The sequence below is a fragment of the Aspergillus bombycis genome, assembly GCF_001792695.1.
Source record: "Aspergillus bombycis strain NRRL26010 chromosome Unknown contig00056, whole genome shotgun sequence".
In the NCBI taxonomy this organism is placed as follows: Eukaryota; Fungi; Ascomycota; class Eurotiomycetes; order Eurotiales; family Aspergillaceae; genus Aspergillus; species Aspergillus bombycis.
Window position 1 is genome coordinate 166,708 of NW_019170058.1, and position 23,722 is coordinate 190,429.

The 23,722-nt window shown below is 47.2% G+C and overlaps 8 protein-coding genes across 8 annotated transcripts; 4 read left to right on the forward strand and 4 right to left on the reverse strand.

Moving 5' to 3' along the window:
- Positions 1–336: 336 nt before the first annotated feature.
- ABOM_006825 (DNA repair and recombination protein radC) lies at positions 337–3,750 on the forward strand (the record flags this gene model as incomplete). The annotated part of the gene is made up of 8 exons (XM_022533954.1): positions 337–421; positions 492–835; positions 895–1,397; positions 1,759–2,059; positions 2,139–2,225; positions 2,291–2,470; positions 2,525–2,702; positions 2,756–3,750. 8 exons carry the CDS (start codon positions 337–339, stop codon positions 3,748–3,750), a joined length of 2,673 nt encoding a protein of 890 aa, XP_022388125.1.
- Positions 3,751–4,677: 927 nt separating this feature from the next.
- Positions 4,678–7,202, reverse strand: ABOM_006826 (uncharacterized protein; the record flags this gene model as incomplete). Its single annotated transcript, XM_022533955.1, has 7 exons — positions 4,678–5,000; positions 5,066–6,189; positions 6,236–6,284; positions 6,343–6,530; positions 6,582–6,846; positions 6,915–7,080; positions 7,161–7,202. The coding sequence occupies 7 exons, from the start codon at positions 7,200–7,202 to the stop codon at positions 4,678–4,680; spliced, it is 2,157 nt and encodes a 718-aa protein (XP_022388124.1).
- A 604-nt stretch (positions 7,203–7,806) lies between these two features.
- On the reverse strand, positions 7,807–9,790 carry ABOM_006827 (putative amino acid transporter; the record flags this gene model as incomplete). Its single annotated transcript, XM_022533956.1, has 6 exons — positions 7,807–7,838; positions 7,909–8,267; positions 8,323–8,527; positions 8,580–8,591; positions 8,651–8,810; positions 8,858–9,790. The coding sequence occupies 6 exons, from the start codon at positions 9,788–9,790 to the stop codon at positions 7,807–7,809; spliced, it is 1,701 nt and encodes a 566-aa protein (XP_022388123.1).
- A 601-nt stretch (positions 9,791–10,391) lies between these two features.
- Positions 10,392–12,069, forward strand: ABOM_006828 (uncharacterized protein; the record flags this gene model as incomplete). The annotated part of the gene is made up of 3 exons (XM_022533957.1): positions 10,392–10,667; positions 10,726–11,271; positions 11,332–12,069. The coding sequence occupies 3 exons, from the start codon at positions 10,392–10,394 to the stop codon at positions 12,067–12,069; spliced, it is 1,560 nt and encodes a 519-aa protein (XP_022388116.1).
- A 599-nt stretch (positions 12,070–12,668) lies between these two features.
- On the reverse strand, positions 12,669–13,529 carry yphA (tyrosine phosphatase family protein; the record flags this gene model as incomplete). Its single annotated transcript, XM_022533958.1, has 4 exons — positions 12,669–12,908; positions 12,962–13,157; positions 13,210–13,378; positions 13,460–13,529. The coding sequence occupies 4 exons, from the start codon at positions 13,527–13,529 to the stop codon at positions 12,669–12,671; spliced, it is 675 nt and encodes a 224-aa protein (XP_022388119.1).
- A 972-nt stretch (positions 13,530–14,501) lies between these two features.
- ABOM_006830 (3'-5'-exodeoxyribonuclease) lies at positions 14,502–15,737 on the reverse strand (the record flags this gene model as incomplete). Its single annotated transcript, XM_022533959.1, has 5 exons — positions 14,502–14,553; positions 14,615–14,805; positions 14,871–15,361; positions 15,453–15,630; positions 15,702–15,737. The coding sequence occupies 5 exons, from the start codon at positions 15,735–15,737 to the stop codon at positions 14,502–14,504; spliced, it is 948 nt and encodes a 315-aa protein (XP_022388088.1).
- A 1,050-nt stretch (positions 15,738–16,787) lies between these two features.
- Positions 16,788–18,477, forward strand: ABOM_006831 (FMN-dependent alpha-hydroxy acid dehydrogenase; the record flags this gene model as incomplete). The annotated part of the gene is made up of 4 exons (XM_022533960.1): positions 16,788–16,947; positions 17,009–17,514; positions 17,568–18,237; positions 18,299–18,477. Coding segments are annotated over 4 exons (1,515 nt in total), but the record flags the coding sequence as incomplete, so codon positions are not given.
- Positions 18,478–21,273: 2,796 nt separating this feature from the next.
- ABOM_006832 (uncharacterized protein) lies at positions 21,274–22,178 on the forward strand (the record flags this gene model as incomplete). The annotated part of the gene is made up of 3 exons (XM_022533961.1): positions 21,274–21,495; positions 21,565–21,653; positions 21,731–22,178. 3 exons carry the CDS (start codon positions 21,274–21,276, stop codon positions 22,176–22,178), a joined length of 759 nt encoding a protein of 252 aa, XP_022388090.1.
- Between the last annotated feature and the right edge of the window lie 1,544 nt (positions 22,179–23,722).

The window sequence follows — 23,722 nt, forward strand, 5'->3', positions numbered from 1 at the left end:
GTATGTACATACAGTACCGTATCGACGGTGATTAATAACAGCCCAGCAGTTCCGCTAACTTGTTAGCTAAGTACGTCACTTGAACACCTTTCTTTACTACAGCTTCCACCCAAACATCCATTTAGATAACTCTCGGAAAACGTTATTATTCCTCTATTTCTCTTGGAATACTGAGCATATCGAATTGTCTGCTTCCGCCCATACGTCGGCACACCAGATAACGACGACCTTGTAGTACCTTATTCTGCCCCACTTCTTCTCCAACCGATCCCATCCATACTCAATCCCACTTCGAATCTCTCTACACCTCTCTACCCCTCTTGCTACGACACTACCATGGCTCCCTCCGATTTGGACCAGCTCATTGAGATGGGCTTTGATAAGGAACGAGCCGAGTTGGCCGTTGCCAAGGGCGGTGGCCGTAGGTGTTCCGCCATACTACCACTGGTTGTACTCCAAGTATCCACTAACAACATTCTTTTCTTCATCAGTCCAGGGCGCTTTAGAATGGCTCGAAGCGAACCAAGACAAATCTTTAGAGGAGATAAAGGCCGAGGCTAAGAACGATGATGAGGAAGAAGGTCCTGAGCTCCAACCGGGCGAGGAAGCTAGGAGCCTGGTCTGCAACGACTGTGGAAAGAAATTTCGAAGCCATGCACAAGCGGAATTCCACGCCTCCAAGTCTCAACATGTTGATTTCTCTGAATCTACGGAGGAACTCAAGCCTCTCACGGAGGAGGAAAAGAAAGCAAAGCTGGAAGAGCTCAGACAAAAGCTGGCAGCGAAGCGATCGGTGCAATCTGAGCAGGATAAGGTTGACCAGAAGAGAAATGAAGTAAATGCGCCACCCTTGACTACATTTGGAGGTGTGCCTTCTAACCACTCCGCGAATAGGAAATCCGACGAAAGAGCACCAAAGAATCCCAAGATGCGAAGGAGGAGCTCCAGAGGAAGCAAATGCTGAAGGAAGCAGAGAAGAAGAAAAAGGAGAAGCTGGCAGACATCGAAGCGAAACGACGTGTTAAGGCGAAGATTGAGGCCGATAAAGAAGAGCGGCGACGGAAGGCTGAGCGGGAGCGCGCAGAACGAGCGGGTGTAGCACCTCTAGCTGAACCAGCTTCTGCTCCATTGGCCACAAGTTCGGGCCCTCCCACTTCGAAGCCCGCATCTGCCTACACGGAAACTCGCCTGAGATTCCAAACCCCTAAAGGAAACATTATGAAAACGCTTCCTGTCACGACCACGCTGTTCGAGGTTGCTGCAGCTCTCAAACAGGAGGATGGCATTGACGTCCAGAGTTTCTTGCAAACCTTCCCAAGAAAGGTTTTTGATTCTGAAGTCTACGGGGAATCACTAAAGGACCTTGGCCTTACGCCCAGCGCAAGCCTCGTAGTCCAGTGAGGGGGCTCTTGTGGGAGGTATCGGCCATAGACAGGAGTAGATATCTATCGAGAATAGTAATGGCGAGAAGAACATTGATACCACTGGTTTGATGGGCCAATTCCCCGACGATAGTACTACATAGAGAGTCACGTGATACCGCGACTGCTGGATTCCGTCACGCGTCGAGCAGCTCAGTTGACCTCTGCCTATCGTCATTATCTCCCACTGTGTACGCCACTCGCATCGGTGTATTCTAATGCTACCCTTTCTTAGCTAGTGTAATATCTATATAACTCTTAACGATGCCCGCGTGAGCCACTCCAGTGTGCTAGGCTACCGCTACTGATAATCCCGATCTAAGCTAACGCGTCCTAGTGTTGGCGACCAACATCGAGGCAATCCGACATGCATCATGATGCCCAACACGGCCGACACTACATCAGCAAACCCGTTTGAGGAACGTCCTCGCCGCATGAATGAGTATACAGCACGGGAGATCGCCACATTGCAAGCACGGCTCGATAAGAAACTAGGCCCCGAATACATCTCCTCTCGGCCAGGCGCCGCGGGACAGAGAGTCCATTATTTGGCTGCAGACAAATGCATTAACCTTGCCAACGAGGTCTTTGGCTTCAATGGGTGGTCAAGTTCGATACAACAAATTCAGATCGATTTCGTATGTTCTATTGATAAGACCATATCTCTGTCGCGTTTACCCGAGATCGGACAACTGATAAACCCCCTCGTTGTAATAGGTTGACGAAAGCCCAAATACAGGAAAGATTAGCTTGGGTTTGTCGGTGGTAGTGAGGGTGACTCTGAAGGATGGGACTTACCATGAGGTATGCCCTATCGTGAATGACATGTCGCTGAGGTGCCCAACACTAACCATCCTGAATGACATTAGGACATCGGGTACGGTCACATTGAGAATTGTAAAGGGAAAGCCGCAGCTTTCGAAAAAGCAAAGAAAGAAGGAACCACAGATGCCCTGAAACGTACATTGAGGAACTTCGGCAACGTGCTGGGCAATTGCATTTATGATAAAGATTACGTATCGAAAGTAACGAAAGTGAAAACAGCACCTGTATGTGTTCTTATGGCATGTTAATCGACTAGGCTCGTGCTAACACGCCCCCAGGCAAGATGGGACGTGGATGACCTTCACCGACACCCTGATTTTGCACCCATCAAAAAAGAACCAGTTCAGCCGAAGCCGATACAGGAGGATGATGATCTCCCTCCTCGCCCGATTAATGCTGGAAAGAGCAACAGTAGCTCAGCCGATACCGCCTTCGATGCTGATGGAGAGTTTGGAAGTACGCAACGATAACTCAAGCTACGTTGGTATACGTTTTGCTAACGATCGCAGGTGACCTATTTGACGAAGCGGACTTTGGAGTCGCCGCAACTGGAAACCCAGATGAAATAGTAATAGGCCCAGATGCGCAGAGGTTTCAGCAGCCACCAACACCTATGAACCGTCAAACTGGTCCAGCTCCGTACAGAGGCCCTCAACAACATAATCCCTTAGCCGGAGCAAGACCCAATTCCGCCATTGTCACACCATCCAAGCCAGAACGACCGCTCAGCCAGGCAGCTGCCTCTAGACAGATACCACCTCCTATTCTGAATGGCAGGCCAAACCCTACTGCACCCGCTCAAAACCCGCCCCACAACCTTCCAAGCGGAAGGATACAACCAGGTCAACCAAGACCTAACCAGGACACAGCCTTGCCCAGTGCAGGTGGTCAGGTGCCCATTAAACGGGAACAAGTTCACAATCCCAACGATCCCAGATCCCAGGACATGCTCCCACCCGGAAGCTCACCGATGCCATCCGCTTCATTTTTCTCAGCCCGAGCAGTCGATCTCCTACGAGACAATCCACAAGCCAATGCAGCCCCGGCATTCGACCCCCACGCAGAAAGCCCATCCATCCGCAAGACAGCAGGCGTCGACCATAGCAAAAGTGTCCCGATTTCCAAACCCATGCTTGCCGGCGTATCCCCGGCCGCCAACAACACCCGTGACTTCGTCAACCCCTCTCAAGATATGCATCGGAAAATTGGCGCCCCTGGCGGAATCGGCATTCCCATGAATCGAGGCCAGACAACCTCATCCTACCGCCCATTAACAAGACCGAACATCGACCCCAGGAATGCTGCGAATGCTGCAGCTGCAAACCGGGGCGTCGGGCCACAGAATCTAAACGGTAAACGACCTCCTCTGAGTGACGTAACTAATGCATCCACCTTGGGCAGCAGCGGGCCTGCTCCCGTCGGTGGTGCAATAGACCCTAAGAGGCCGAAAATCAATGAGGGACCTCTACCACAGCAACAGCAACAGCAACAGCAACAGCAATAGGACCCTTATCGAATTCAGTATAGTTATACAGTAACATGAATAGAGTAGCCATGGTTACGCGGAGATCGCCCAGACATTGCATCGTTATAGGCCATTTCATCAGCAGTTCAAAGGCATTGGAGTTCAGGATTGGGAAACGGATAATGGAGCTCTGGGTTCAAATGTACTGAATGTTCTTGATGGATGTTATTTTCGTTATATTCTGTGCACTCTGCTCAAGGTGTGTTTCCTTAGACAATGTGGCTGGGTTGCCTGCGGAAATCACACAGATTATACTATACGTAGTCTGTCAAACAAACAAAATAAACCATGAGCATGGACGCTGCCTGGAGTTCCTATAGAGGTTTCAAAACGATAACAAAACAAGGAAAAGACAAGGGGTATGCCTTGCGAGTCCCAGCTGGTGGTGTCATTCCATCGATCGTAATCAAGCATTGAATATCTATTACTTTTCCTCCAACAAGCATTTTTTAATTGACAACTGAAAATATAGAGCTTTCTCAGAAGATCAAGATAGCGAATGTACAGCCAGGGAGACTTTCGTGTATTGCTATGCCCAGATAAGCATGTACTTCAACGAATGCATCGAACCATCAGTAGCCCTCATGACGAATATGCAAAGGACGACTTTCAGACCCCGCAGTATTATACATGAAATTGCTCCCAGAGTGTGCAGAGGAATAAAAACACTGTAGGCAAAGAAAGAAAAGAGGAAATTTTTTAGATAGCAGAGAGAAAGGATTCATGGGCTGAAGCAAAGACTCAAGGTCACGTAAACACTGACTAGAATAAAGAGAGAATCGAGCACATGGAGTCAACGAGTTAGAGAGGAGGCAAATAGTTTTACAGAGTAGAAAACCGGCCGTGAGCTGAAGTATACTTACTTCAAGCAACTCAGATTGCTGGTCATTCCCCGAGGTCTTCATCTCAACGGATGGGCTTGCTTTTCTCATGAACTGCATAGATTGAAGCTTGAAGGCCACCCAAGGCGTGTGCACCCGATAGAGTCACTGGGGTTTTATTTTCCTTTGGTGCGTGTATTGACTGCTGCAATTGATCTTCAGGTGCACCGGATTTTCGGATAACCTTGTTTGTTGGGCCTGTTTGTAGAATTGTCTGTTGAGTGTCGCCAAGAGGATGGAGTGAATCTAGAGCAGGGTCCTCAAGCCCTTCAAATCCCGGGATTTTCAATTTTGGTAGCACTGGTGATTTTCTCGGGATACTGAATTTAATTTGAGTGCTGCTTGACTCTAAAAAGCCGCGATCTCAGTAGCTGCTGTTATATATCAGGGATGGGGAAAGGGGTGTGGCATACCACTCACTTGACGTCTACCAGGGAGGACATGATCACCAAAGATGTGAGTCTCCTTAGGGTGTACTACAACCCGATGCTCACGCCGACCTGGTAGCAGGTGGTCCCCGAATATATGGTCCGGGTGTACCGCGAATGACACGGATCTAGCTCGTGCTCGAGCGGGGGTGGGTGACATATCGGGTCTGCTTGGAACGAACGGGGCCGCCGTCACATTAAGGCGGCTTAGTAGGCTAGGACTGTTTCGATTTTGTGAGCCACTCAAGTCGCCCTCTCCCCTTGTAGTGCTTTCAGCTGAAGGCTGTGGGGGTGCTGGATTTAGCGTAGGTGTGCGCTGAAAACTCTGGAGTTTTGCCTCGAGCTCCGCTTTGCATTCCACCAAGCTTTCACGATGCTTGTTCGAAAGTGAGGCTGACGCCATTAACTTACAGAGCATTTCTATATCACGCTGGAATTTGCCATAGGGTCCATCTTCATCTGCCTGGGTAATAGCTGAGCTTGCTTCAACGGAAATTGTGCTCTTTGAGGGTGCTTCACAGTCAGGTCTCTGGATATTATGGGACGATATGCTTTCAGGGGTGCTTGCTAAGCTCTGTATAAATTCGAGGCCTTCCAGTTCTTGGAGTGAAGGGCTCATTATCAGATTGTCATCGCTCGCAAGTGAGACCTTTGTGGGTGGTGTACTGCTCAAATCAAGAAGAACTTCCGAGGAAGTTCTATTGAGACTGGTTTCTGAAGCCGGCTGATCCTTGCTGGTAGCTTCGGAGCTAACGATAGTAGATTCTGCATTTTGAATAATCGCATCACCGATGACTGGCTTCGCAGCGACTTTGGCCGTGCTCAGCTGTGGCGTTTGATTCTCTTGGGGTGGTTTTGTAGGGGTAGTCACTGATGCTGGCTCATCATGACTGGCCACAGCTTTAGTGTTTAGCAGTGGGGCTTTTCGTGTGGTGCTGGATGGTGATATTCGACTTTCGCGAGTTGGGACCGTTGAAGGAGTACTATGGAGGTTAGAGTCATTCTGGGCAGCAGCAGCAAGTGTGGCCTCTGAGACACCCTGGAGTAATTTTCTAGCTTCTGCTAGAAAACACTCGGGAGGGCTAAGAAGCTGTGGTAAGTCATCCCTACTGACGGGTGTCAGAAAGAGGAAACTGTAATTAGCCTATGACTTACATTGGCCGTCTAGTTTTGACAACAGCAGATATTTGACTCCTTTCGTCATCTAAAATGTGGACCATGATTAGTTGTGCTGTGTATAACTTGTGCGAGTAACTGCTTACACCCTCTCTTCTTTCCAAACTGATACAGTGGCTTATTCTGGGCTTGTTTCTCACGACCTTTACCGTAAGAATCACTGCTATTTATTTCTAGAGCCGGGTCTAGTGAAGTCTTGCGGGTGCCAGACATTTGAGGTATGTGGTGCCCCGGCTTAGAGGCAGGAGCACGATCGGAGGTACCGGACGGGGTTCTTCGTAGTATCAGCTTTATCCATAAAATATATAACATAATGGAAGCATACCTGCCAGATACGACTCTCACATCGCCACGGCCTCTCGTACCCGCTATTCCACCACCTCGACCTCGTGATCTAGAACCCCTAGTAGACGCCGAGAGTAAAGCTTCTGATACTTTAGGGTAGTCGTCCGTTGTCTTTAAAGATCTACCACTTCCATAACTGCCAGATCCGTGCAAAGCGGCTCTCAGTTGAAGACGGTGACTTTGGCCATTTAGGAGATCATCGAGATTTTCTAGATCAATGGTGTCACCTAGTTTTTTGAACACGTCTTTTATATTAATTAGCAAGGAGCGGTTGTAGGCGACTGAGGGGATGTGTGACAATATGGCCACTTACTCTTCCATTCGGTGAGCTGTTGTCGATTCTGCTCAGCTAAACGCTGAGCCTCCGTCCCAGGCTGATTCGATAGTCGAGTGGCTTCAATATCTTCTAAACGGGCCTTCTTAACTTTCCTGTTATCTGTGGTAGAGATGTGTTCCCTCCTGGCAGTCCCCAAATCTTCCTATTAATGATAAGTGAGATGAAGATGGATGATATGTAAACAATAACTGCACAAAAACAAGGATTCACAGAGAAACTTACCATCTGGAGCCGGCTAAGCCGCTCAGCTTTCTCGGGGTCCATCTTTCACTGATCTGGCCCCGACAATGTAAGCAAGAAAGTGATGCAATGTGTAAACAAATGCGGATACAAATATAGAATATGTAGAAGATGAGGGGTAATGGAATTCTCAGTGAATGGAATGAGGTAGAGCAAAAGGCAAAAAAAAAAAAAGAAACAGAAACAAAAGTGAATGTATGCGATGGTAGACAGTGTTAATTCGATTGAAAAGGAAGGAGGCATACAACAAAGAACCTCACGAGTATGGAAAGAAATACAAACAAGAGAAAATAAGAGTGAGAGGGCGAAGAGATAAAGAGAAAGGATGTGGGGGAAAAGAGAGGAGTTGAACTGTTTTGAGCTGCTGGCAACCCAAGTTGGATGCAAACGCAGAGTGAAGTCCCGTCAAGCCAAACATAAATATACTGTTTGTTTTGGATATTATATTCCTTTACATTGTTTGCTTTCCCTAGTACAAGTCTTGAACATAAGAGTACACTGTATATGCTGAATGCTGAAAATATCTATTTACACCAGCCCAGATAAGGCTATGGACAGAAAAGTCTATCATCTTTTGGGGGAAAGGCCTAGAATAAGTATGGGGAGGTTGGGCTGTGTGGTAGCCTGGCTAAGCACTGCAAGTGCTTGCACCGCCCTCATCTATGATGGTACAATTCCAGAATCAGTATCTCATTCCAAAAGGTCTTAGTTAAAACTTATCAACACTTACTCCGGATCATTTGTGCAATTGCCTGCAGTAGGCTAACACCCATGACTGTTATCCCGAAGACAATGCACAAATACGCGGGGATCTTGGCCTTTCGCGAGGCATTACTAAGCTTGATATAGCATAGAGGAGGAAAGATGTATGCAAGAGCGGCGGCACTTGTTGCCCCGATGAGTTCGAATACGGCTCCAAGGTCGCAGGTAATCAAAGCCATGGCCATGGCTGACACAACCAGCGCCGACGTGAAAATTATGTGCCGATTCATGTTGAATGGCTCATCCGAAAAGTAATAAGTTGTCATGACTTCACGGCAGACAAAAGCCTCCAATGGCAAAGTCGTGAGCATGTTTAAGCCAAGGCAACTTCCAAGGTCAGCCCATTTGGAAAATTGCTAGGTTTATGTAATGTGGTACTTACAACCGTGCTATATTGACCATGATATTATCAGATGGGAAGTTGTTGAGCACGTTTCCTTGAGTTTGGGAGCCGAAGAAAAGAAAGCCCGAGATGCCCATAGTCAGGCACATCATGAGCGACACTCCGGTGGAGTAATGGGTCACCCGCGCAAAGCGATCCAAAGTTGGCTTCTTCAGAGAACCATATATGAGGAGGCTGTTGTGGTCTGTGGCACAGTCAGACTTCAAGCGGGATTCGATAGACTTATAAATACATACGGCAGACAAATGCTATGCACAATTAGTACACCAAGGCGGATGTTCCGGGCTATACACAGTTTGAGACCTACCGAACGATATCACTCCAACAGCCTGGAAGAAGCCGGCGTTAACAAACAACAGACTTTTTACCTCCCCCCGAGATTCCGAGGGGACACGAAACCCCTGCGTTAGCACAGCGACCAGAATAATCACCATACTCAGTAACGCTAAAGTAGACGCTTTGGCCAGCTGTATAATTGTTAGGTTTAGTTATGGCAACTCCGAGGAGAACACACCTTGGCAATATCCCGATATAGAGACAACGGGTAAGAAATACCCAGGGTAAGAAGGACGATTACTGCTCGTCTGTCGGTAAGAAGCCAGAGAAACGACATATCTCGGAGTGAAGGGAACAATGAGCCGAGCACATGCGGTATGGTATCGCCAACAATAATACAGAATGCGATCATGCCGCCGAAGGCAAAGGCCCACTGGGCAATGGATATAGCAATGAGGCCACTTTTCCCGAAGCAGTGCTGCATCGTTGCCTGGTATGAATCCGCGCCGCTCAATTTGGAGTTGATCACTATTAATCGAATGGTCCAGTCCACTGCGACTGTAAGCACAACCAAGAGCGTTATGCCCATCAGCATACCTGCCTGCCGCAGTGCATAAGGCTGTCCGATGATGCCAGCTCCGATGATACTGTTCGCCATATTCATAAAGGCCATTCGCATTCCACTTCTCGGCCTAGCATTCTCAAGGTGCTCCTCTGGAAAGAAGTCTTCGGACGTTGCGAGAGTGACACTCGGGGCTTCTATATCTGTCAGAAGAGGGACCGTCTGCCCTGTGGCACTCCTTCCTGACCGAGTATTGTCCCCGCGGGCGTAGTCCTCCTCCTCTAGCCACGAGTCTTCCGAGTGTCGGGGATAGCCATTCGATCGATGCTCGTCTTCCGTGTCGTCTTCAAGGTCAAATCTAACGCGATTCAAGGTGCGGGGAGTCCGCCTTTGGCCTTCAGCCACTGGCTGGGCAAACGAGGATTGCCGCTGGTGCTGTATTTCATTGGACAGGGTGAGAAAAGAGACCGGGGGGTGGGGAGCTGTATCAAAAGGGGTTACCGCATCGCGCTCCTCACTGGGAGACCCTGGAAGTAAGGACTGAGACTCCAGCCTATCAATTCCATTCTGGTCAACCAGGAGCAGATCTTGAGCTTCATCCCTGGGCATTGCTGCTTGCGAGGTTTCTTGTCATCCTAAATTCACATGGATGATGCTTTGGGACAGGTAATCATGCGAGCTTCACGTGAGCTCCTTATCGATAAGCAAACGTAACTTAGTGCCACTTATTTATAGCCACCAACCAATCAGCGTGATTATCCAAGGATCAATAGACCGTCAATAGACAATCCATAGATTTGAATTAATATTACTCGGTATTCCCTACGCATACGAATTATATTGCTTTTTGGCGGTAATGATTTTACAACGCTAGTCTCCCCCTAATTTTCTCCTTCTATTTCTTCTTATACTCTTGTTTTCTGGTCTTTTCCCTTGGGAATATCATAAATTTTAGTTATAGAAGTTATGAGGTGCCGTGTAAGTATAGTTCAAGCTAGTACTAGTAGTAGATCCCGCCAACGAGACTACGCAGACTTTATTTACCGAGTATACTACTACTAGTAGTATTTGCATTGCTACTACGCAGTCCCATGTCAGGTGTTTCCACCTCAGGGATCTAGTACAAATTATCCCACACGCTACCCTACAGAAATGCATAGCCGTGTTCCGATCATGGGGGTTACAGACCACACCATAAGGGGCGCCTAAAATGGCGTACACGGTCGACTTGGGGTCGGATATCTTCTATTCTACCAAATGTGACTTATATCTTACCCTGCATACCTCAGTGGAGATGCTCATCCCTGCAGGGGCTACAAGACTGCAATCTGTTGAAACCCTCAAGAACGTACTCTATTCCGGTACAATATGGGTGGATCAGGCGCCCGAGCTCAGACTGAATATTCATGTCAGCGCCGAATCGGGCTTGAGCCGACCATTGTCAATCCTTACCTCTCAAATTGGGGACGCACTATGCAACTCTCAGGTATTCTCAGAAATTGATCCGATGCGACGAGCGAATTTTCATCTAACAACTTACATAGTGCTGGTTGGAACTAGGTCTTGGGGCTCTTTTCAAAAACTGTGACCATTGGACCGAAAATAGCTCCTCTACAACTTTTCGGTTGTCGTTCGGATTACGTAGAAGGCCTGGAGGGTCTGTAACAGCTGAAACATCAAAACGTCCAGCTTTGGTCAAGTCCTTTACCAATGCAGTTCCTCCTTTATATACTCCAGCTTTTCATATATCTGCAATTGATATCTCGATGATCTATAGTCGCCGCAGTCAACCCCTGCGGTATATATCATCATCTACAGCGCCCGAGAACTGTGGAGCCACGCCACGCATGGAAATACCTTATCTCGTCGACAAAGTTGTTGAGCATTCTCAAGATTCTGCCTCTGCAAGTATTCTACTGGCCAACGACACCTGCCAAGTCTCGGAGTTCATATCCTTGTTCAACATCGGGTTCAGCGCCCTCGTGCGTGATGATCCGCCCAGGATTTACAAGTATCCAACGCTGAAGAAGAGCGATTTACAGTCTCTTTCTCGAATTGCGCCTTCAGTATTCAGTCTTAGATACCGCGAAGTGAGCAGCCGGTTATCTCCAAGTACCCACCCTTACAGATCTGACTCAATTTATTGATAGGCCATGAATGAACGGTCACAACTAATGCCCCTAATCGCCAAATCGATGTGTTCTATCTTAAAGTCCACACAAAACAAATCGCTACAAGATAAAGCTGCTGCCCTTGAGACATCACAACGCCGTCGACTTGATGGCTTATCTTCCGTTCCCGAGGTCATGGATATGAAAACAACGATAATGACCTCCCTTTGGTGCATTGCCCAAAAGAAGCTCTATAAACCTGAAGCTTCGCGAAAGCTAAGCCCATTATGGCCTACACTTAGGCCGTGCAGCGTGTCTCTGCTTCAGAGATACACCGTAACCAAAGAATACATCGAAGAACACATCCAATTCCACGATGACTGGGACATCGACGAAACAGAAACATCAGACTGTTATCTAGGCACAAATGGAGATATTGAAGTATACAACCCATATGAAACAAGCATTTTATTGTCGGATGGGAGAAATACCTCGGTTTACTCTGATATAATGGAAAGCCAGAAAAGCGAATTTGATTGTCTGGAATATAGCCCTACAACACCAAATTCCTCCTGGGAAACTGATCACGGCAAGCAATGTGTATCAACAGGCAAATCACTATACGTAGATCGGCTGAGCGATGATGAAATGCTTATGTCGGATCGTTTCGACGATTACGTATCAACTTCATTGCCTATTTCATGTATATCCTCTGACATCGATGTAGAGGGGCCCTATGGTAGAGAAAGCGATGATATGTTGGGCGACCAGTTGTGATGGCCTCCTAACTTTGGACTGTTAGTATCACGTTTATCTTATATATTATACGGAGAGTCTACGTGAGCTATTATGAGACAGTGAAAAATGGAAGGAGACAAGCAAAGTTGTGATTATTTACAATAATACGTTATTTATATACCAGAAAGGAAAAAACAAGAAAGCAATCAGCAACCCGAAATCCGTTAGCTCATGATCCACATGTTGTTAGTAGCAGGTGCATATTGTGGACATATCCATTCCATGAGAGTACAGTAGTACACATGGAATTTCCCGGCTCAGACATTGAATGGCCAAGGTGAACACACGTGGCATTAAAAAGTAATAGAAAACGCCATATAAGGGCGAGAAGCAAGTCCAGCATACTCGGATAATTGAACGCCGGGGGTTGACCGACAAGTTTCAAGGGAAAGGAACATCAGATATAGCAAGAATATAAAGCAACTGCTCTATTAAGGCACAATAACCCTTAAAACGTGCGCTCTTTATTCCATGTAAATGCATTGATCTTTGTATAAAAGTTCCGTAGATCTCTTTCTCGGAGTAGCAGGTTGTCATAAGTCGTGATGGTTAACAGGTTCGGATCACTGAGGTACCCGTCAAAATGTGGAGCGCAACGCATAGGGCTCTGGATTTCTGTGGTTACCGGTAGGTTTCCACAATTTGGCACTAGAATCCTTAGCCACCTGGTCGAGTTTGCTTGCGTCGAACGCTTCGATAAACCTTTCATCCAGAGCTCTTGACTTTGGCCAAGAGTAGCTTAAATATTCGTCAATGACTTCGCGCAAGTTCCAACCTTGAATCTTTCGGAAGCAGGCCACTACGCAGCCAGTGCGATGCTATAGATGATCAATTAGAGTAGATACCATAACACAAAGAACCCTCCACATACCTTTCCCTTGTTGCAATGGATAAGAATCGGATGATTGGCCTTGTTGAGGAGAATTTCAAGGATGCCATTGATTACATGATCAGGGGTCTTCTCTTCAGGATCCTTGTTTGCTTGAACGATAACGCGAAAGTGTGCGATCCCATTCTCGCGAAGAAAACTCATATGACTCACACCGTACGGTTCCTCGACGAGAGTGCTATGTAGCATGTTAACACATAATCCATGCGACGCATGGAAATACCACTGACATTATAGTCTTTAGGCCCAGGTTCTCTAGCGCGGGAAGATTCCAAGGGCTGGGAAATGCGCTGCGATAGATTCCTTCCACAACCTCCCCAAAATTCGGGGGTAACTCAGAGTACATCAGCTCGGATTCTGCCAATGAGCCTTTAAGGCGTGCTCTTTCTGTCACACAACCTGACGTACGTCAGCTCGAAAGCAATACAGGATGTGGGTATCGCTAGAAAACCCTCGTTGTATCAATAGAAAGATTCTCACCATTTTGACCGACAAGAGAACTGCTGGAGGCGTTCTGCGCCAGGGGAATAACCATGGCCATGTTAGCCATGTTTATGGAATAACACGGCAGGTCGCTGTATGCCTCAAAGGCCTTCGAGGATTGAAGGGGCCAATGTTCCTAGGCGGAGGTGTTCGGCACGCAAGGACAGTAAACAAGACCCTCTAGTGTTCCAACCAATTTGAAGCGGAGGAGAGGCCTATTCCCAGCCTAGAAAGTGCTGAGAAGTCGTCCAGCGAAAAATGACGCGGTGGTCTATAAAACTTGAGAGAGACTTGAAGAAGTCTGTCTCGAGAGTTTCAGACAGACGAAGATCTTTGAGTGACAAACATTTTGACGAGTTTAAAGTCGAAAGAGCTGTTAGGCTAGGACGAGCAAGAAACAAGGGAGTCTTTGAGACAGCAATCCAACAGTCTGGGGGAGTGGAGAAAGAAACAACTGTTGCACTTTTGCAGCTTCGGGGCGGTGAGCTGATGGAAAAAAAGGAGCAGAAAAGTTGCTCTTGTAGACCTTTGCCGTCAAAGCCCACTACCAGGGAGCAGCCGGCTTTAATAAAAAGAACAAATAAACCCCAGCTCTGCAGGGAAATAATAATGGGCGACAGATTTATTGAAGGACAAAGCGTATGATTATCCACTTCCGTGACGGGAAGCTTTGAGAACAAAGAGCGTCTGCAGGGTCTCTTGTTATACTCCTAATTCCCGACGCAACGCCGTGGAGTTGAGTGGTCATCAGTCTAAGTTTTCGCTTGTTTCGTGTTCAGTAGGCGGCTCCAGATCCAGGTGCAGCCCTGAAAGCCCTCTCGAACCATGGTTGGGGCCTTGGGCCTTTTCGGGGAGATCCGGGAATCCGCAAAGTAACGACAAATTCCAGACTCATCTATCTATCATGATCATCACAGCAAAGCAAGGATGGTTAAAACTCTGGCAAGGGATATCCGAAGTCCGTGTCTATTAGGCTATCAAGAAAAGTTCAAAGTCAAGTATGAATAGAGCACTCTGTTTGGAAAAGATAGGGACCGAGCTACGATGTTCCTTCTCCAAGTCCAAACATTCTAATTGAATTGTTATAGGCACTAGAATGCGAGGGATTAGCGATCTATAACTGGGAGGTTATTTAATTCGGGAAATACTCACGCTTCGCAAACTTCCTCAACAGTGATTCCCTTAACCATGGCAATGACGTGGGCGACATGGGCGATAGCAATAGGCTCGTTGCGACCCTTAACCATACAACCCTTTTGCCATTTCTCCTTCTTGACAGCCTTTGGCAGTGTCGGTGCACCTTCTAGGTATTTGGAGGATGCGTGAGACGGGCGGATTTCGCACTGTAAGGAAGCACCGTCAACAATGAAGTCCAGACGAATGGTAGGAAAACAGGCTGTTTGCTTACCCACGGGCCATCCGTTTCTATTTGAAGTCGTTCCAGAGGTATAGCCTTCACCACCTCCAGGTTCTCCTCCGTCTTTAAGCTGCAACCATTGACACCGACGTCCAAGCCGAGGGCCACCATGCGTTTCATCTCCTCGATAGTCCCGGTAAAACTGTGAACGAGACCCTTCTTGGGAAGCTTCTCAAGCCTGGGTGCCAGTAACCGCTCAAAGTCCTCGCTAGCAGCCCGGGAATGGAGGAAGAGGGGTAGTTGTATCTCTACTGCGAGATCCAGCTGGGCCTCGAAATATTTCAGTTGAGGTTCTTTTGCGCTCAGGAACAACCGGTCATAATCGAGACCTATTTCACCGAATGCAACTGTGTATCCAGAGTTTTTCGATTCTAGTGCAAGAGACCTCAGTTCGTCAAGCATTTTCGACGGTCCACCCGGAAACTCATCGAACAGTTTCGCCTGGCAGGGATGAACACCAACTGTGGCATAGCAAAACCCCGCTGTTCAAGGACTTGTCAGTTAGGACCAGACAATGTTAAGCCAGATGAGTTACACAAGTTGAGAAAGAATATAGAAAGCAGTACTACTTACGATAGTTCTGGGAAATCTCGATAGCACGTCGGGACTCTTCCACATCAGATCCTGTAACCATGAACTTCTCGCAGCCTACTTCGCGAGCACGCTGGATGATGTCGTCCAAGTCACCTTCATGAACCTGCTTTCCATGGTACTCTCCCCTGAAAACAGGATCACTAAAATTGATCCCAATCTGGTTACACGAAGGTGTCCTTCCTTATCAGCTACTGAGACGTTGATATGTAAAAGAGCAAGGGAACTCACGTCGACATATCTTAAGGGTTTACTGGTGTCACCCATATTGGCTGCAGCTGAATATTTGGTTGCGCCTGTAGAGAATGCTTTTTTGCTCAGAATAGAACAGCGAGAAAGTTGTGACAAAAAAGGGTTACTGCAAAGTACTGTATATGTCCAAGTGAGTTGTAGATACAGCAGCCGACAATCTACTCAGCCTTGACCGGGGCAGAATACATGTAGGTATTGGGCAGTGTTGAACATACCTCCACTATGCTGCTGGCAAAATCGAGGCAAGGAAAATGCGGTGCAGGTTCCTCTGGATCTTACACAACTCGAGAAGGCTGTATTACTATTCCCGAGTATCCTGGAAAGGTTTTCTACACCAAAAGCCACACGCATCTGAAAACAACGATACCTCTTTCCTGTTGCCCTCACGACTTCTTTCTTGAAAGGATCCCGTCCCTATCGATATCCGCGAGACAATTTCGGTGGTGGACCTCTTGGCGAGAGCCCACCATCAGCCACAGAATTGCTGCGCCTCCGTGGCTAGTGAAAATGCTGAGTCATTTGATAGTAGATTGTTGATGCGGAGAAGTGTCCGAATCAGTGATTGATCTCGGTGCTCCTCCGATTCTCTCGTTAATTCATTGTTCCTCATTGGATTCCGATACCTTCCTTGTTCCTGTAGGGACTATGGAGATACCAACTTACTCATTGCGACGTGTTGTCTTCATAGGAGATTGACAGCGCAAAATTCTACGCATTTTGCTCATGCTTGGGATACAAGGGACTTTCTCTTTGCCTGGATACATACACGAAGGTGTACTGTGTGCTAAGGTCGGGCTCTTCTAATCCGGGCGTTCGGGACGATGGCCGCTGTGGAGCCCTTCAATTGTTACATTCTCCGCATTCCTGCGATGGATCTGCGGAGGTTTCTGTTACCGCTGATTCTACACCATCGATAACAATTTGTTTTAAGCTCTACTTCGGCGTTTCCCCGTTTTATCAAGGCTCCAACAGTATATACTTATATGTAAGCATTGCGCACAGGTGAAATTCTATCATCTGAACATTAGATTGCTTCTTTTCTGCTATTTTGAGTGATCGTCAGCATCGTTCAACCTACACATTTATTCTGAAATGGCAGACAAGAAACTTCTGTCTGTTCAGCAAATCTCAGAGCACAATGCCGTGCAGGATTGCTGGATTGTTGTCGACAATCAGATATGGGATGTGACAGAATTCTTGAAAGAACATCCTGGAGGACCTTCGAGTGAGGCATACATCTATACTTGAACGCTACAGATATTAACACAGTCGCCTTGATCATGCAGTTATTCTGAAATACGCAGGTCGCGATGCTACCAAGGCCTATTCGGAAGTTCATGCCCCAAGCGTTCTGACAACGAACTTGCCCCAAGAAAAGCATATGGGTGTGTTGGATGTGTCCACGATCGATGACGAATGGGTCAAGCAGCCAACTACCGAGAATGCCAAAGTAGTCCTTGATCATGAGAAGCCACCATTGCATACCTTAATCAACTCGCACGATTTCGAGCTTGTGGCATCAAAGACAGCCAGTAAAAAGACATGGGCGTTTTACTCCAGCGCCGCAACAGATCTTATTACCCGGGACGCCAATAAGTCTTGCTTCGACCGAATCTGGTTCCGGCCACGGGTACTGAAGAATGTCCGATCTGTAGATACGAAGACTAAAATCCTCGGGGTCGACAGCAGCCTGCCATTATTCGTGAGTCCTGCAGCGATGGCGAAACTTATTCACCCCGATGGCGAGTGCGCTATTGCTCGAGCTTGTGGAAACCAAGGAATTATGCAGGGAGTAAGCTTGGAAAACTTCCCCATTGATTGCTCCTCGTTTAATAAGTATATCAGATCTCCAATAACTCTTCGTACACAATGGAAGAGCTCAGAGACGCCGCACCTTCGGCAAGCTTCTTTTTCCAATTATATGTCAACCGAGACCGTGAAAAGTCAGCCGCGCTGCTCCGTCAATGCTCAGCAAATCCTAACGTAAAGGCCATATTTGTGACGGTTGATGCAGCTTGGCCGGGTAAAAGAGAAGCAGACGAACGTGTCAAGGCCGACGAAAGCTTATCCGTACCGATGGCCCCATCCAAAGCGAAGAATGATAACAAAGGAGGTGGCCTGGGACGTGTGATGGCCGGTTTCATCGACCCTGGACTGACCTGGGAGGACTTGGTGTGGGTACGGCAGCATACGCATCTCCCTGTTTGCCTAAAGGGCGTGATGTCTGCAGACGACGCCATTTTGGCCATGGAAGCCGGCCTCGACGGTATTCTACTTAGCAATCATGGAGGCCGGAACCTTGACACCAGCCCTCCGTCGATCATTACGCTTCTCGAACTGCAGAAGCGCTGTCCTGAAATCTTTGACAAGATGGAGATATACGTGGATAGTGGAATCAGACGCGGGACCGACATCTTGAAGGCTATCTGCTTGGGCGCAACTGCAGTGGGTATGGGGCGCAGTATGCTATTCGCCACCAACTATGGTCAGGAGGGTGTCGAGCATTTGATAGAGAGTAAGTGATGAGTCTCTTTCCCTGTACGCTTTGTCTCTAATCATCGCTTACCATACCTTAGTCATGAGAGACGAATTAGAAACAGCTATGCGCAACAACGGGGTTACCACACTAGACGAAGCCGGTCCACATCTAGTCCACACAGCCGACATTGACCACCTGGTTCCCGAATCCCGTCAGCACCCATATGCACGAAAAGTTGCCAAAGGGCGACGTACGTTGCACGTCTCCAAGCTCTGAACAGCTCTGAGATACCCGCAGACCTGTATAGACCCCCACTAACAAAAATTAAATAAATATGAAATGCTTATCTTCAAGTGCTTTGATTCGCGTGGATGCAGAATGGTTGGATTAGGGCTCCCGTCGGCCTATAATTGTCTTGCTTGATCACGGCATGTAGGTTTGATACTTATGATGCAGATATACCCAAAGCGGCCCAGTTACATCGGAGTAGATAGACGGCTATCGGGATGCTTAAAGTGCGATCGTCATCGTTTAACAATTCAGTGGTGGCATAAATATCAAAAGTATATGTGAGATGTCTGGAAATACGGCACGAGGTAATAATTAGGTTAGGCCATACAACTTGAAGTGCATATCTTGTTCCCAGTTAAGCTTCCAATCAGAGGCATTAAAGGCGCAAGGAATAATGTGAGAGTAGATAATGGTGTCGGGTATGAAGAATGAGATACTCATTATTATCATGTTTATATGGACCAGATCACCGAAGACTGAAAGAGGAAGGTTACATACAGGGAGGTTGACTGGGATGTGTATCATCATCATGATTTGATGAGGTGAGGACCAGAGTCAAGTAAACAAAAAATACGCAATTGAGCAACCAATAAAATGAAATGAAATAAAACAAAACAAAACAATATAAACTAAAAGAAAAAAAAAGGAAATTGGGTTAGACCCAAAATCAATTACTTCATGCAATCGACAAATTACGAGGCATTGAATGCTTCTTGTCCTCGTGACTCTCCCCCAATGGGATGGCATGCAGAACAGGGAGTCGATCATTCCCTACGCTACAGTGCATCTTTAATCCCAGCCCCTAAAATACTGCGTATGTTTAATCCTACTGCCGACAAGTCTGCGAATTACTGCGTACCTTCGATCCTGCCCCGATGTTTCCACCCGTTTTCTCCTTAACGCGGTATCTTGAATCCCAGTCTATCCTTTACACAGTACCTTTGGTCATGTCCCCATAATAATCGTGTCGTTTAGACTAATTCTGGAATAAAAAGCCTCCCGGAAAATGGGGCCAACTCCGATCGACAACAAGGTCGCTTGGATCCCCACTTCACCGCCTCTCGCCTGAGTCTCAACAGTTGAGAGGAACAATGCGGGATCAGAAATTAAGACGGACTTTTGATGAATCATGCGGACGGCGGGATTCATTTACTCTTCCTGTAAAGGGTAAGAATCCTCCCAACTCGGTAATATTATGGAAGCTTCGTCATTGATCCGTCCGCTTAGCATACTACTAGTGCTCGTAATTTATGTATGTATGTATGTATGGACGGTACTGACTTCCCCGCGGTATTTGTCCTCACGAATCAATTGCGTCACTGACTACGGACGAAACGAGGATGCAGAACACACTGCATACTACATGAGATAGGTAGAAATAGAGAGCATCCAATTCAATGTTGTGCCGTCCTATTGTAGGGCTGCGATTACTAGTATTGCCCCTTTCGTTCGCTCGCTTACGCTTTCTCTGTGTCATAGTATTTCGGTCAAGGACTCTCCAACGTTGACTCATGAGTTCATCACTACTCGTAGCACCACCTGGCGTGCCTCGCGAGGGCAAGACAACAAATCTACTCCGTGCAGAGTAGTAGTCTATCCAGTCCTACAATAGGAAGATCGTAACAACTAGTACCTCCCTGTGGAGTTAAGGTGGGTGACATGGAGTTTTCTGTTTCGAAAAGAGAAAAGAAGTGATTGGATTGGTCTCTATACACGACGCTAGACCCCTCCGATGTGCTTCAAAGTCAGTTAGAAATACTTTTAATAATTTAAAACACAAAATGGTTTAAACGCACGAGGAAAGAGAGGGGAACCTCAGGGCACACCGACGTAACAAGCTTCGATGCACCAGGGTTGACCAATGTTTAATGGCGACAGGTTCCGGGACGGGCAAGCGTTTTCGTGATCATCAACTGACCTCGTAGTCATAGAAATTCATGGATTGCCTGATCGATTGGCTGTTTTACCAGCCGTAGCGCCGGGGAATATGCATGCTTGTACATCCGATCCTTGAGGTCCACGGATGTGTTGAGTGTCCATACCCCATACTTTGACTCTTATCCTGCTGAAGACCTGATATGTAATGTATGGAACCGACCATCATTACTTATTTTTTAATCTCGCATTTTACCCCACCTCTACCCTCCTCTTTCTATTTTCTTTTATCTTATTTTTCTTTTTCTTTTTCTTTTTCTCTTTCTTTTATTAAAATACAGTTGTTCAAGCGAGAAGATCTGCTTGAACGGGGACGAGTAGATCTGAATACTATTGGAGAAACAAGAAAATAGTCTGTTGCGTTTCGGTAATTACATCCATACATACCCATTTTTTTGCCCGCCCAGACGACACCATCGATCGATCCATTTAGTCGGGGAATTTAGTGGGTTACTACTATTAGCAACCCGCCGACTTGGCCCAGACCGCCCCAGTCTGCGTCAAGAGTCCACCGGAAGGGTGAAAGTGGATAGCTCACTCTTCCCCCCCCCCCCCAACGGTTCCTGCAAGCATTCAGAAGTACAAGTACTGAGCTCTCCTCGACTGCATTCCTTCCCTCCCTTCCCTACAGCTCCTGTACATCTACTCAATACTCTTGGATTCCTCTGTGTTTTTCCTACTTAATCATCTTACACCTATTTTCTACGTTATATCTTCTCATACTCGATCTACTCTAATAATATCTATATATCCATATCCCTTCCGGGTACCACCACAACTTTAAAGCACCGTTGCTTTCTTCTTTTCTTGAACATAACACCCATCAACCGCGCTACTATTTTCCTAATGGCAGCTCCTCGCTCGACTTCTTTGCGCGCCCTTCGCGCGCTCTCTCAGCAACATGCTGCTACACCCTGCCTCCGCCGGGGCCTGCACATCACTGGGGTCAACTCTGCACAACCTGTCAACGTTCAGGACCGTACGTCTTTGTACGCTACGCGCAGCTTGGCAGACCTCCAGAGGGAGTGCCACAAGAGGAAATTGGGAGTCAGCGGCAACCAGAGTGAGGTACGTATCACTGATGTTTTGAGCATGGCTTCCCATTAAACCCGAGCTAACCGCTTCACCCCCGTACAGCTCGTCGAGCGCCTTGCCAACCACGACTTCCTTCAATCCCGTGCTTTCAGCATTGCCATGAGAAGAATCAATGGCAGCTCTGCAGCGGAGTAAGTGCTTAACCTCTAACTGCCCTCTTGCCTCGGCACAAAGGGCTTGACGCTGACATCATTCCCCACCCTTGTAGATCTGTTCCAACCCGCCAATTCAACACTTCTCGTGCCATGAAGGCCGTCAATGACTCATCCACTGTGGATTTTGCATACCTGCCATCCATGGACGAGATTGATGCCCCTTCTCGCCCCGCTGATACTCGCATTCCGATCCTTTCCGATGTCTACACCAACAACAGCTCGAGCCAGCCCTCGAACCCACCCATGAAGCCCCAGGTACACACTATCTCCGGGGGCGGGGCCGATGTCGCAGTCAGCCCCATGGCCGAAGTTGTTGACAACAACTCAGTGGATATCGACCCATTCTCACTAACCGAGGCGGTTGGCAAATCCCGCTTCGGCGAGGAGCTTTGGAAGTCCCAGAACGGCTCCAAGGAGCCCGGTGTTGTAAAAGAGCTGTGGAACGGATTCTTGGAAGACGTTTTAGGTCCCAAGCAGCAGAGTTACCAGAAGCAACACTGATTTAACTAGCGTTGTTGTTTTGTTCTACTTTAGCGATGATTGATTTCCACTGAAGTGGCCTTTCTATTTCCTTATACTTATTATTTCATCATGAAGCTCAGTGATGCTATCTATGCACAATTTGATGACATCTATTGAATCACAGTATATCAAAGTATCCATTGTGAAGCTATCGTAGTGAATAACTAGAACCATCTCCTGATCGCAACCAAAAACTCGGGATTCGAGAAGAAGAAACCTGAGTCACACCACCTCAAAAAGGGTGACGTCGATCATCCACTAGGCAACCAGCCAATCAGTCTCTCCGTACCCCCGAGTCTAAAGAAACGGAATAACCCTAATAACCTAGGTAAGGCTGGCACAAGGCATGCCTCTTCGGCATTCGGGAAAGATTCAATGAACCCATTGATTGTGATTATGTGGGATGATCGGAAATACGGGGTATTACTCAAAGGGGGATAAACAATTAAGGTTCTCCGATCTGTTCCGATGTCTGAAGAGTCCTTATCCAAGATTAAATCTTCCAGAAATCACATGCGGCATGTGAACCGGGGATTTATTGTAGAATCTTGAAACTTGGGCCCACGGCCCATCTTGTAATCTTTCCCATGATTCCCCCCTACATTAATTGGTTTTGGCTTTCGATCTGGTAAATATCGAAGGTCGTATTGAAGAGTCAAAAGTACCGTAGATCCGTTTCTACCGTTTGATCAGATTAGATCCCGAAATGAGTCAGAGTTAAACTATGTAATGAATTAATGACGGTAATATTCGCGTATAACATTTCTGTGTCCTAGGTTATACTTATCTTACAGATTCGGTGGTCATTGCTGAGTTGAGTAAGTATGCAATGTGGTTAAGTGAAACAAAGAAGTATCCGAGTACGGGCTCAGCTTGTCTTCTCCTAGCTTAACATACGGTACAAATGGTTAGCCGGTTCTGTTTTGAACTGTGGGATTCATAATCTATATCTATATCTACCTGTGGCATCTATTAGGGCTCATGCTCATTGGTGGGGGTCTTTGTGGACGAGTCGACGACCTCAAGAGCTCATAGTGGAGCGATAGTATGTTTCCAGGCGATGGGTTCTACCACTCCTGTATCATGGCGCCTATCAATGGATAGATCTAACGAGACTGGACATAAATGTGCCCTATTTGACTGATTCAACATCTTCAATCCTGGACGGAGCCCAGTGGTTGGCCCACATATTGGGTAGATTTTGGATGTTGACTGCATCGTAGATATAAATATGCTTGGTGGATACGCAAACGGAAGAATGAGTAGATGACTTAATGATATATCATTCTAAAATGAGCCAGATCATGATATCCCCGCTATCGCTACTAGGATCATTGACCCTGTCGTCCCAGGCGCATGACGTTGTTGCTTACTACGCATGATCTACAAGTCGTACATCTTCGCCTAAGGCCAACCACAGCCGCAACGATGATGGAAGAAGAACGCGTCCTCTTTCTTGGAACGAGTGCCTAAGGAACCTCCCCCTATTGGCCTTGAGAAGAAAGTGGATTTTCGCGATGCGT